The sequence below is a fragment of the Phoca vitulina genome, unplaced genomic scaffold, assembly GCF_004348235.1.
Source record: "Phoca vitulina isolate PV1807 unplaced genomic scaffold, GSC_HSeal_1.0 scaffold9, whole genome shotgun sequence".
In the NCBI taxonomy this organism is placed as follows: Eukaryota; Metazoa; Chordata; class Mammalia; order Carnivora; family Phocidae; genus Phoca; species Phoca vitulina.
The window spans coordinates 34,164,513-34,177,251 of NW_022589712.1; the positions used below are offsets into that span (position 1 = coordinate 34,164,513).

The 12,739-nt window shown below is 32.0% G+C and overlaps 1 protein-coding gene across 1 annotated transcript in view; it reads right to left on the reverse strand.

The window, feature by feature from the left end:
- LAMA2 (laminin subunit alpha 2) overlaps window positions 1–12,739 on the reverse strand; it is a 613,526-nt gene that overhangs the window by 333,560 nt on the left and 267,227 nt on the right. Inside the window, exons 8-10 of the mRNA XM_032407892.1 lie at window positions 11,874–12,052; window positions 6,884–6,983; window positions 138–298 (exon numbers count right to left, since the gene is read on the reverse strand). Coding sequence (XP_032263783.1) covers window positions 138–298; window positions 6,884–6,983; window positions 11,874–12,052 — 440 coding nt within the window. The remainder of the gene's footprint in view (window positions 1–137; window positions 299–6,883; window positions 6,984–11,873; window positions 12,053–12,739) is intronic.

A 12,739-nucleotide genomic window follows, 5' to 3' on the forward strand; every position in this document is an offset into this window, starting at 1 on the left:
CAGGGAGAATAGATGGTGGATATTTACAGGAGTAGTTGTTACAATTGGCTTACTGTCAACAGACAGAACAGAACAGAGAAGCCAAGGAAAAGGACCTTCTGTCTTGACAGCCAGCTTTACCGGCATACACAACACACCTTGCAGTTGCAGGGTCCAAAACAAGGGTCCTCATTTGTGCTCCCTGCACCACTGCAGTTGCACGGCTGGCAGTGTGGGTAGCCAGTGTAGCCCCGGGCACAGCGGTCACAGCTCACGCCTCTGAAGCCAGGTCTGCAATGACAGGACCCAGGTGCCAGACCTAGGGGAAGACCAGCCACACATCGACAAGTGAAAAACACACACACACTTCAGTTCCTAAGGCTTTAGTGATAAGAACATTCAAAATTCTATTTTGACACAAAAATGAATTCACGAATATCGATAAAAAAAGAGTTAAAACCAAAGGGTATAAGGTTTAATTAGAAGCTGGCTATGAGTCGCTAACACAGCATCTCTTACATATCTTTAAAATATGGTTAACATAACATAATCATAAAAAATAAATAAATAAAATAGATTTGAATTAAATAAAAAAAATAAAAATACTAAGAATGAACAAAAGAAAGATAAAAGTCTCGAAGATAAAAGATCTACCAAATCTAAGGCTACAGAAAAACTGCCACAATGATCAAGGACTCATCTCCATAACTGACTGACATTCAAAGAATTAGCAGTGACCTGTGATACCTGTTGCTTCATAACTCAGACTATCATGAGATGGAAAAAGTGCCTGGCAAGTAAAAATATACTGCTTAAACCCCAAATTAAACAACAATCATCAAAGTATGACATCACTGAGTACAACAACAACAAAAAGACTGAGAGTTTGTGGGGATAGATATTTTGAGGACAAGACATAGAGGAAAATGAAAGCAATTTAAATTTACTTTTTCTTTTTAAATAGAGAAATGCAAAAGACAATTTTAATTCTCCTTGTTTAGAAAAATGGAAAATGCAGATGAATAAATACAAGTTACTGACTTTCAAAATCTGGAAAAGTATGAGAGCAAATCAGTAAAATATAGCCCACTCAAAAAAGGAAAGGAGGGGAGAAAGAAGCAAAGGAATATTACAGGGGGAAAGCACACAGCAGAATGACTGTCCAACCCACATGCTAATCATATGTAAATGAGTCCACTATCTTACTGCTCCCATTAAAACTATGTATGTGTAATGTTCAGAAGAGATAGGCAAAATAAGAAATATTAAAAAAAAAGAATGTAAATCTACATTAAGAGAGCATATAGAGTTGTAATATTAGTAATGGCCAAAGTAGAATCCAATGAAAATAGATTCATTAGGGGGCTCCCGGGTGGCTCAGTTGGTTAATTGCCTTCAACTGGAATCATGATCCCAGGGTCCTGGGATTGAGCGCCACTGCAGGCTCCCTGCTCAGCGGGGCATCTGCTTCTCCTTCTCCCTCTGCCCCTCTCCCCGCTAATCCCCCGCTAGTGCCCTCTCTCTCAAATAAATAAATAAAATCTTAAAAAAAAAATAGATTCATTAGGACAAGCCCTCATTTTACATTGATGACAATACAATAAAAAGCATGACTTAAGTTATTATATTTATACTCCATAGAAGCACTAATTTTAAGTACAAAAATATATAGACAACAAAAGATTTGGGGGCTCAAAAAGAAACTGGCCAAAAATCAGTGGCTGAGAATGACAGTAACTTACTCACTTCAAATATTTGTTGACGAATTAGAAAAAAAAAGACATAGAAAAACGTGAATCATCTACTATTGTTGAATTACACATTATATTGTATATACCTACCTATTGCAGCTCATCATTAATCTACAAAAATGTTCAATTTCTCAAAGCAGAAATGATCCAAGTCTTGTTTTAACATAAATTACTACTTCTATATTTGTAACAAATGTCATGATAAATTAGGATTGAAATAATTTGAAATATCAAACATGATAATAGAATATTTTGCAAAATTCCACCACTCTAAAAATGAATAAATATTTCTCCTTTTAACTCGAGTGAAAGAGAAATCAAGACTTTAATTGTGATTAAATAGTTTTCTAAGTAGAATATAACAGCAGTGAGAAAGGAACTTAACAATGTTTATGGAAATAAAACGGTAGCCACTTTCAAGCTTAAATATATTAAAAAATGTAAATAAGTTAAAATTTAGCTCATGTAATTATAAAAAAAAAAGAGAAAAACCAAATGAACACCACAGGAAAGAAGATTTGAAAAATAAACAGTAAGAAAATAAGGCAAAAGAGAACTTTAAAGATAATCAAAGATATCAAAAGAGGACAAATGATCAAAGATCACCACAAAAATGTTTTAGTAGCAGTTAGTTTTTACAGTGTTTTCAATGTTTGAAACTCTTATGGAGCATCTAAAACGTGGAGAACTATGTAATTTAGTTTATGAAGCTAGTAAAAACTTGGTATCAAAATCTAACAAAGATAACCCTAAATAAACATAATAAGAGCTAACAATTAAATAGCACTTATTTTATGCTAGGCATTATGCTTGGCACTACATACGACACATGGGTTAATTCAGTTAATACTCAAAACCTCAAAATGAGGTAAACACTATTATGTTTTCCATTTTACAGATGAGGAAACTAAGGCACAGAGAAATTAATTTGTTTGCCAAGATAGCACAGCTAGCAGATGTCATAGCCAAAACCAATTTAACATATGAATTCAGAGGAGCAAATCCTAAATAAAATAAACACCAAACTGAATCCTAAAGTACATTAAAAGGCTCTTACGTGATGACCAAGAAGATTTTATTCTGGTAATTTAAATATTGTTTCATATTAATAAATTCATTTTTAACATATTATATTCATAAGTCAAATGAAAAAGAAATCTGATAATTTCAATAAAGGTTGAAAAAGCATTCCAAAAAATTAACATTTACTTCTCATGTTAAAATCTCCAGACATTGAGACTAAGTGTAGATGTATTCCATACAATGACCATGTCTTTTTTTTATTATGTTATGTTAATCACCATACATTACATCATTAGTTTTTGATGTAGTGTTCCATGATTCATTGTTTGCGCATAACACCCAGTGCTTAATATCGTGTATGTTGTAACATTGTAATATTGCAAACTAGATGTCCAAAGACCCCCTCTTGGTCAGAACATTTGACAACACAGAATAAAGTTAGAGACAGATAGACAGACAGACAGACAGAATGACTGTGCTGGTTTAAAATAAGGAAACTCCTTGAAGATCAGAAACTACAAAATTAAAAAAAGAGAGAGAGAGAGAGAAGAGATTCTAAAGAAATAAGCTAGCCCTTAACCAGTATCTTTCCTGGAGTTGACTGACTCTGATTAACTAGACTAGAGCCCTGAGCATGGCTTTATGGAACAAAAGACAAATTCTAGGTACTACTCAAGTTAGGAGATCGTATCAGAGATTATATAAACTCAAGAATCCTGAAAGGATAAACTAGGACATTTACACAAACATGCACACACATATACACACACACAAATCATGGAACACACAAGAAAATAAGGCCCAAGTGAATAAGTTAGCAGAAAAACCAACCCCCAGCATTAGGTTCAGATAGGTAACAGAGAATGTTACTAAGAGATACAGAATATAAAATAAATATACTTAATACGCTTAATGAAAAAAATTGTATTAAATATAGATCAATTTAAAAGAGACTACTGAAAAAACAGAATACAGCTAGAAACTCTCTTTATAAAATATACCAAATAAATTCCATACCGATTAAAGAACTAAGTATCAAAAAGTGAAATAATAAAAATTAAGAAAATGAATACATTTGTCTGATCTTGGGATAGATGAGAGTTTTAGAATTCTAAAGGCATATCAGAAATTCAATTAAAATATTAAAATATAATAATCTTGACATAATACCTTATTATAGCTAAAGAAGTTTTCTAAGTTGTAATAGGTGATTATATAAAAAATTTTAAAGTTTCATATATAAAAAAATATTAATAATAGCGAGACACAAAATCTGTTTACGTTTATAACAAATTTAACATACGATTGTTGTTTTTAATATTTAAAGAGCTCTTACAAATCTATGAGGGAAAATCCACCTTATACCAAAAGTAACCAGTTTTCTGGTAATCAAGTTAATGCCATAAAATACCATTTCCCACTATCTGGTTACTCATACTAAGAACTCTAAAGCATTAGACTACAACTTAGACTCTCCTACAAAATCATCAAGCTAAACATAAAGATAAAAATGTATCATGGGAATGTGTCTAATTTTGTAACCCAGGTCTATATTGAATAATATATAATTATAATATTATAAACTTTGATTATTGCATTTCAATTTTAAAATTAGAAGAATTAATTAGGTCTCAAATTAAATATAACTGTATGATCTTGTTTGGGGGGAATCACTGATTTTTATTTTTTGTTGCATTTGGTTTTTCCAGCTTTATTGACAAATAATTGACATGTCATTGTATAAGTTTAAGATGTACAATGTTTTGACTTGATAGACTTATATTTTGTGAAATGATTACTACAGTAGTGTTAGTTAACACTTCCATCATCTCATATAATTTCATTTTGTGGTGAGAACAGTTAAGATCTATGCTCTTAGCAACTTTCGAGTATGTAATACAGTACTGTTAACTATAAGCCCCATGATGTACATTAAATCTCTGGATCTCGTCAGTCTTATAACTGGAAGTTTGTGTCCTTTGACCGGCATCTCTCCATTTCCCCCACCTCCCAGTCTCTGGCAACCTCCATTCTGTTCTGTTTTGTTTTGTTTTTTTTTTTCAATATGTTCAGCTTTTTTAGATTCCACACATAAGTGATATCATACAGTTATTGTCTTTCTCTGTCTCACTTATTTCACTTAGCATAATGCCCTCAAGGTCTGTTCACATTGTCACATAATGGCAGGATTTTCTTCTTTCCCATGGTTGAATAATATTCGATGATATGTATGACATATATATTTATGTGTGTATGTATATCTATATACCTATATATAGATGAACTTTGAAAAGATAAAGATGCAACTGACAGATATGCCAAGTGAGTTGGAAGATCAGTGGGGAGTATAGGGACTTACACATAGTAGGACCTTGAAAGAGGAGTCTAAATCTAATGGCTCATAAAATAATGACTTGAACTTTTTATTTAACATGGTAAAGATACCATACATAAGAAAAATGTCTGAATAGTGGAGAGAAGGAAGGAAGCAGTGTGAATGAAAACATTTCTTTGTCTTTTAAGATGGAGAGTCAGTAGGCAATATTTAATGGTGATGAAAGTACTAAGAATACTATTTAGATATTGTCTGGAAGATAAGTTTTTCCAGAACTTAATAGAAGAAATGGCTCAATGTGATAAAATTTGGAAATGAGATTGGGGGATGAATAAGTTGAAGAGGATACTATTGCTATTTATTTTATTCTCTTCCCAATTGTTAAAATTTTACTTTTACTATGTATGGTTTTTATAATAATTGAAAAATATTTATACACAAATATCTTCACTAAAGCACTGGTTACGATAAACAAAATTAGAAACAATCTTAATAGCTATATAAAGTTGAGTGGGTAAATAAATTATGGTATATCCACATAATGACATACTATTCAGGTACTAAAACCAGATTTCAGAGAAACTCTCAACAGTTTGGGGAAAAACGCATTATGTGAAGTTAACACAAACATGTTAATAAGAGTATTTATGATGAATTACCACTGCATTGTATGCTTATTTTTCTACTTTTCAATATTTTATCACTTTTTCAAAAACAATACACTTTAAAAAGTACAAAAAATAAAAAGTACAGAAAAAAGTTAAATGACATTACTGAAAATAACATGATTTAGTTGTTACTACAAAAAGATAAGGAGCCATAAAATGAAAAATGACCTCAATAATTCACCATTTGAGATTTAAAATAATCAGAGTTTTAATTTTTTAAGATTTCAGACTGTAGGGTTTACCTTGATAATCTTACAGTTTTATAAAGAAACCAGGTAAGCTACACCGTGCCAAAGAAACATTGCCAGTGTTTTAACTTGAGAGCAATGGGAGGAAAAACCCTATACTGTAGCCATGATTTATTTTAGTCTTTCCTAAGAGAAGAATCCACTCTTAGCAGTATAAAGAAACTGTTTCAGATATGTCCTAATGTTCTACTTAACTGTGGCAAGCAACTCTCCTGGAAGTCGCTCTTCAACATTTTACATCAAGGAGTTATTTTGGCATTTGATTCTTCAATGTTTGGAGTTCATCACAAATTTCAATCCTCAAAGAAAGTATTTGGCTTAAATTTCTGTCAGCCTCTTTCCCTTCATTAACTCATGACTACTATCTATTTTTAGTCCTTTATGTACAGTTTTGCTTTCTGTACTATTGACTACATCTCGGTGTGTGATGTCTGTTCTCACCTCCCATGCAGCACACACATCCCTCAGTGAATGCTGTCTTTTCAGGCCTGAAACCACAGAAACTACAAAAAACAATTCAATAAATAACAAGACATTAAAAAATTATATACATCACAGATTTCTGATTGACCAGAAGATAGATGTGCATAGATATGTAAATATGTATATATGAATATACATATATATGCATATAATGCAAAATAAATTATTTAACTCTTTTTGCTTTTAAAGCATTATAATTAATTAATTGTAATTAATTTACAGGAAAATAATTATTGAGATGAATAAAAAACTGCTTCCTGGAAGGAACATTGATAGATATGAGAATAAAATTATTAAATGAATGAAATTCACTGCAAAATGTTACCCTAAAAATAATCATATCTGACTTTTCATTGCCCTTTTATCAAAACAACAGCTCTCTGCTATCGCTCTCACCTCGTCGAGCATGTTTTTCATCCTTCACACAGACTTCATTTAAGGAACCAACTGGATCACAATGGCATGGCTGGCATGGTCTTGGATAATTTGGAGATACCTAACAAGAATATTAAATGGCTCTTAGTCAAATGTAATAAAAACGTCAATATTTTTCAACTTGGCAAACTTCTAAGGACAAAATAAATTTAATAATATATAGTAATAAATTATATTGAGAAAATTATATAGGAAATTATCTTTAATATATATTTGCAATTTCCAAAATCCCTTTCTTCTAAATAGATACACAAATGCAAAGAAGATAGTACAATATACTTCTATTTATTGCTACCTATATTCAGCAATTATCAAGATTTTGCCATATGAGTTCCATCATTTTTCATTCTTTGCTGAAGTTTAAAGAAAACTGCAGATAGAGTATTTTAATCCTTACACATTTCAGTATGCATCTTTCTTTTACAATCATAGTATCATTATAATAAATAAAATAACAATATTTACTTGATAGTCTCTAATATATATTCCTTAATAAAATCCTTCTGATTGTGTATGTTTTTCTTTTCTTACAACATAGTTCAAAATTAGTAATTTCCCCAAATTTATTTTTTAGGAAGTTTGTTCACGTTGATCATGATGTGGCTAATTAAAAATAGAAATTTATATTTGGTGCTGAAAAAAATAATATTAAGTAAGCAAATTAAACATTTGGCTTCCTGGAAAGACAGCATCAGCCAAGGGCAAACAATGTAGTCTCCACAATTAGGAAAATGTGAGCTCACATCTCAGTGTGCCTGCTGACGAGCTATGTGACATCATGTAACTTCTCTACTTCCTTGTGATGTGAGGATCTCAGTAGCAACTACAGTGATATTATTAAACTAAAATTAAAAGGAAGAACATATAAAGGATCTGATAAGATTCCTCAGATATATTATTCAATACAACTAATTTTAATGTTAAAATTTTTAATTAAACAAACCTAGACTATGATAATATGCTGTAATTTGTAATTTGTTTTCCAGATGCAATAGGATAAGAAGAAAAATAAATTTGCCTAGGGTGTACCTAAATACTGTGCACATGCTCTCTCTCTGTCTCTCTCTCTCTCTACTCTATATAAATAAATCTATTCATATAAATATATGTATTTCCCCCCTAAAATATAGCCATACATATGTATATATCCATACTTTATTTATAAATGTAAACTTGTTTACTAATATAAATCAAAGTGTTATAACTAGAGTTATATACATGTCTGAAAGAATATCAATCAATCAGCTCTATTCACAGATCAGTTTTAAAATCATCATTTAAGACACATTTATTCATTCCCCATTATGAAGTAAGAACTGTGCAAAAGCACAGATAGGTAAGGCCTGGTGTCTGCCTTAAATAACAGGCTTGAAAGGCATTGATTAAATAAAATGTGCTAAGTGATAAAATAGATATACAAACAGAGCATTAGGGCACAAAAGAGGAGGGAGTAATAACACAACACAATGAAGTCAACAATGTTTCATAGAAGTGACATTTAGACTGAAGCTTGAAGTTTGAGCAACAGTTTCAGAATAGGTATGGGAGAAGGGCTCTCTACCTAGGAAAAAAACACCAAGACATGAAAACAAAAAATGAAAAAAAAAAAAACAAAACCCTCTGTGGACAAAAGACAAAAAATTTCTTTTAAATGAGATCTTGGCTGTAATAAATATGATTCATGATTCCAATGATGAGCTTGAGTAAATCAAAGTCTCCTAATTCATTATCCTTCTTTGCGGTAATTGGGGAAATCTGCCAGATTGCTGACCAGGAATCTTTCTAACATGAGATCCTATAAATATATCAACTTTGCACATGATTTTTAATTTCATTAAAATAATTCAGATTACTAATTAGTTCTCAAAATAAACATTGCATTATATATATTTGATTTAACTATTAAATATATGGATTTAGTAAATAAATCTTAAATCAGATTTTAGGACAATAATTTTTAAAATGTTGTAGAGATGTTATTTAGTTGACAACTGCAATGCAAAAAAAATTTTCTTTTTATATCTTTATAAAAATGAAATGGACTTCTGGGGCCCTTGGGTGGCTGGGTCGGTTGAGCGTTCAACTCTTGATTTCAGCTCAGGTCTTGATCTCAGGGTCCTGTGTTGGCTCCATGCTCAGTGGGGAGTCTGCTTCCCTCCCACTCTCTCTGCCCCTCCCTCGGCTCATGCACTTCCCTCTCTCTCTCAAATAAATAAATCTTAAAAAAAAAAAAAAATGAAATGGGCTTCTACCCAAATATTAGGCACTTGAGAGATTTGAATTTTTAACAAATAGTGTAGCATAAGTATTTTTATAAGTATTAAAACACCATAATCTAGGCTCCGATTCACTTAATTGACTTGTAATAAAAACATGAAGCTTCCAGGTTTTATAATGGCCGTGTCTTGTATGGTCCAATCTACTCTCAGATAGCAATTATTAATTCTGGACAAAATATGAAAGTAAAATATTTAAGGGCCTGGGAAATTAATCAAAAGCAGGCAGAACTTGGAAGAGTTTGAGGTTTGGAAGAATTTGAGGTTTGAAAGAAAAAAAATATACTAGCTGAGATCTACGTTCAGAGATGGGGAGCACCAAAATCTGCATATCAACACTCTTCGAATGCTTAACTGATCCCCTAATCATACATCCATTCAGGAGACTCCAAGGAATCCAGTGGAAAGTAAGAGCAGGAAAGCTCAATGATGTGAGTAAAGTTTTCAGGTCTGCATACCATAGAGTAAACAGAGATTGGAGTTGTCAACCAAGTTAGCAAGATTAGACAACCACCTTGAGCTTTTTTTTTTTTATTATTATTATGTTATGTTAATCACCATACATTACAACATTAGTTTTTGATGTAGTGTTCCATGATTCATTGTTTGCGTATAACACCCAGTGCTCCATGCAGAACGTGCCCTCCTTAATACCCATCACCAGGCTAACCCATCCCCCCACCCTCTCCCCTCTAGAACCCTCAGTTTGTTTTTCAGAGTCCATAGTAGCTCTCTGTTAATCTACCCTAACACAGTGTAAAGCAAGCCTCTACATAATCTAGTTTAAAACTACTAGAACGAATAAAGGAACTCAGATATAGGATATAACATCAATATTTGAAAATCTTGATAATAATATTAAACAATTTTAAAATTATTTTTTATAATAATACATAAATATACTGAGAATTAACAAAAGACATGCAAGATCTCTGTACTGAAAACACTGCTGTGAATATTTAAAGGACATATAAATAATTGGAGAGACATGCTATATTCATGGATTCCAAGACCCAATATTAGCGTTCGTTCTCTCCATATCTGTATTTAGATTCTATACAACAGTCTCAACTAATATTTCTGTCATTGACAACTTCATTCTAAAATTTGTACGGGAATATGAAGAAATCATAATGTCCAAAACAATCTTCAAAAGGAAGAATAAAGTTAGTGCACTTAGGTTTCTGAATTCTAGACTTATTAAAGGTAAAGTAAATCAAGATACAATGCTATTAACGCAAGGATGGACAAAAAAAATCCATGGGACAGAACTAGGGCTCCAGAAATTGACCCACATGATCAAACCACATGATTTGCCACAAATTCCTCAAAGCAATTTATTTATTTATTTTTTGAAGATTTTATTTATTTATTTGAGAGAGAGAGAGCACAAACAGAGGGAGTGACAGGCAGAAGGAGAGGGAGAATAAGTCTCCCTGCTCTGTGGGGAGCTGGATGTGGGCTCCATCCCAGGACCCTGAGATCACGGCCTGAACCAAAGGCAGAGGCTTAACCAACTGAGTCACTCAGGCGCCCTGCCTCAAAGCAATTTAAAGGAAGAAAAGAAGTACTTAAAAAAAAAAAATGGTTCTGGAACAACAGGTTAACCATGTAGATCTTAATCACTATTTTATACCACACTCAAAGATTTGCTTGAGATGGGTCATAGATCTAAAAGCTAAAATTAGAATGTTTCTAGAATTAAAAAAAATACCTTGGCTTGAAGGGAAACTTCACAAGATATAAGAATAGACAATAAGCACTTACTATGAAAATTAAATCCAAAATGGGATCAGCTGTAAATTTATAATAGAAGATCTGCAGTAGCACCAAGCATTGATAGGAATGACTTAGTGACTGACAAATACCCACTCGCCACACCCACTGCACCCACTAGAATAGCTAATTCAAAAAGACAGTCAATACCAAATATTAGAAATGATATGGAAGGATTGGAACTCACACATTTTTGGTGAACATGTAAAATATTGTTACTAATTTGGCAAAATGTTGGCAGTTTCTTATAAAGTCATATAAAGACATTATAAATATCCTATAAAACAAGTATTCTATCCCTAGATACTTATGCAAACAAGGTAAATAAAACTTGACCACAAAAACACTTAACATAATATATAAGTCTTTCTGTGGTCATGTTTTATTTAATATAAGCAGTGTTTTGTAAGAGCTAACCAAAACCTGAAAATGACACAAATATCCACCAACAGAATGGATTAAAAATTGTAGTACATTCATGCAAAGGAATAATACTCAGTAATTAAAAAAAAAAAAAAGAACTATGGATGCACACACCATGGATAATTCTTTAAATGTTATATTGAGTGAAAGAAGGAGAACAAAATTGTATTCATTTTATGATTTCATTTTTATGAAATTCACTAAGAGGCAAAACTAATTTATGTTCTAAAAATCAGTTTGCCAAGGGGTGAGGATTGACAGGAATGGGGCACAATGGAACTTTCTAGAGAGATGGAAGTGTTTTATACCACATCCTCAAAGATTTATCCAGTTTCTATTTTGAAACACTTCCAGTCACCTCTTAGAATTTGCAGTCAAATTGTTCAGAGAAGCTTTCAAAATTATTTTTCCATATAATACATCTCTGTATGAAAAAGCCAAAAATAACACTTTGTGAAGGAGAAAGCATACTTTACCCCTTTGGGTCTGAAGAAACCATCAATGCATGTCTCACAGTTTATACCAGCCGTGTTTTGGGTGCAGTTAATGCACACACCCCCTCCAATGTACTTTCCATGGATATTTAAACTCAGATTTCTTCTGGCAACATTTTCATCATAGTAGCATTCTTCAGCTTTCCCATGACAATTGCATGCTGCATTAGGGAAAAATAAATTCATAAACATTAATTTCAGGTTTCAGATATTGAAAATCATTTTCTGTTATATAATAGATTTTTGTACTCTATGAGAAATTATATTGCATCAGCATATATATATAAAATCAGTACAAAATTATCTAGAAAGTATTTGGATTTATTGAATATATTAATAAATTCATACTTTTTAATGGAACTTGAAATAATTAAAACCTATAAATTAAACTGAATCATATGAAACTGCCAATATTTGACTGATTTTATCTTACAAAACTGAAATTTCTCATGGTTCAACCCATAATTTCCTATTATGACACACAATAAATTATTGAACTATGGCACTGAATGATTAATATCCAGGTAATCTGCAATGGATAATTATTATATGTGAATCTCAGTGTTAGAACCTATGGGTAAAAAAGGACACTTAGGACATAGTTCCTTTTTGCGCTCCTGATAATAACTAAAACTTGGGTTTTTTTTATATGCTATGTTCTGTTTTATATTTATTGCCACTGATTTTAATTCTCAAAATAGCTTTACGAGTTAGGGACTCTTTTCGTCTATCAGGCACGGAGATAAAGAGAAGTGAAGTAATTATAGGAGGTAACCAAATCAGTCTTGTCAACCTCACTCTAAAGTGAGGCTCCTGAGTCTGCAGGGCTAACACCTGGCAAATCCCTT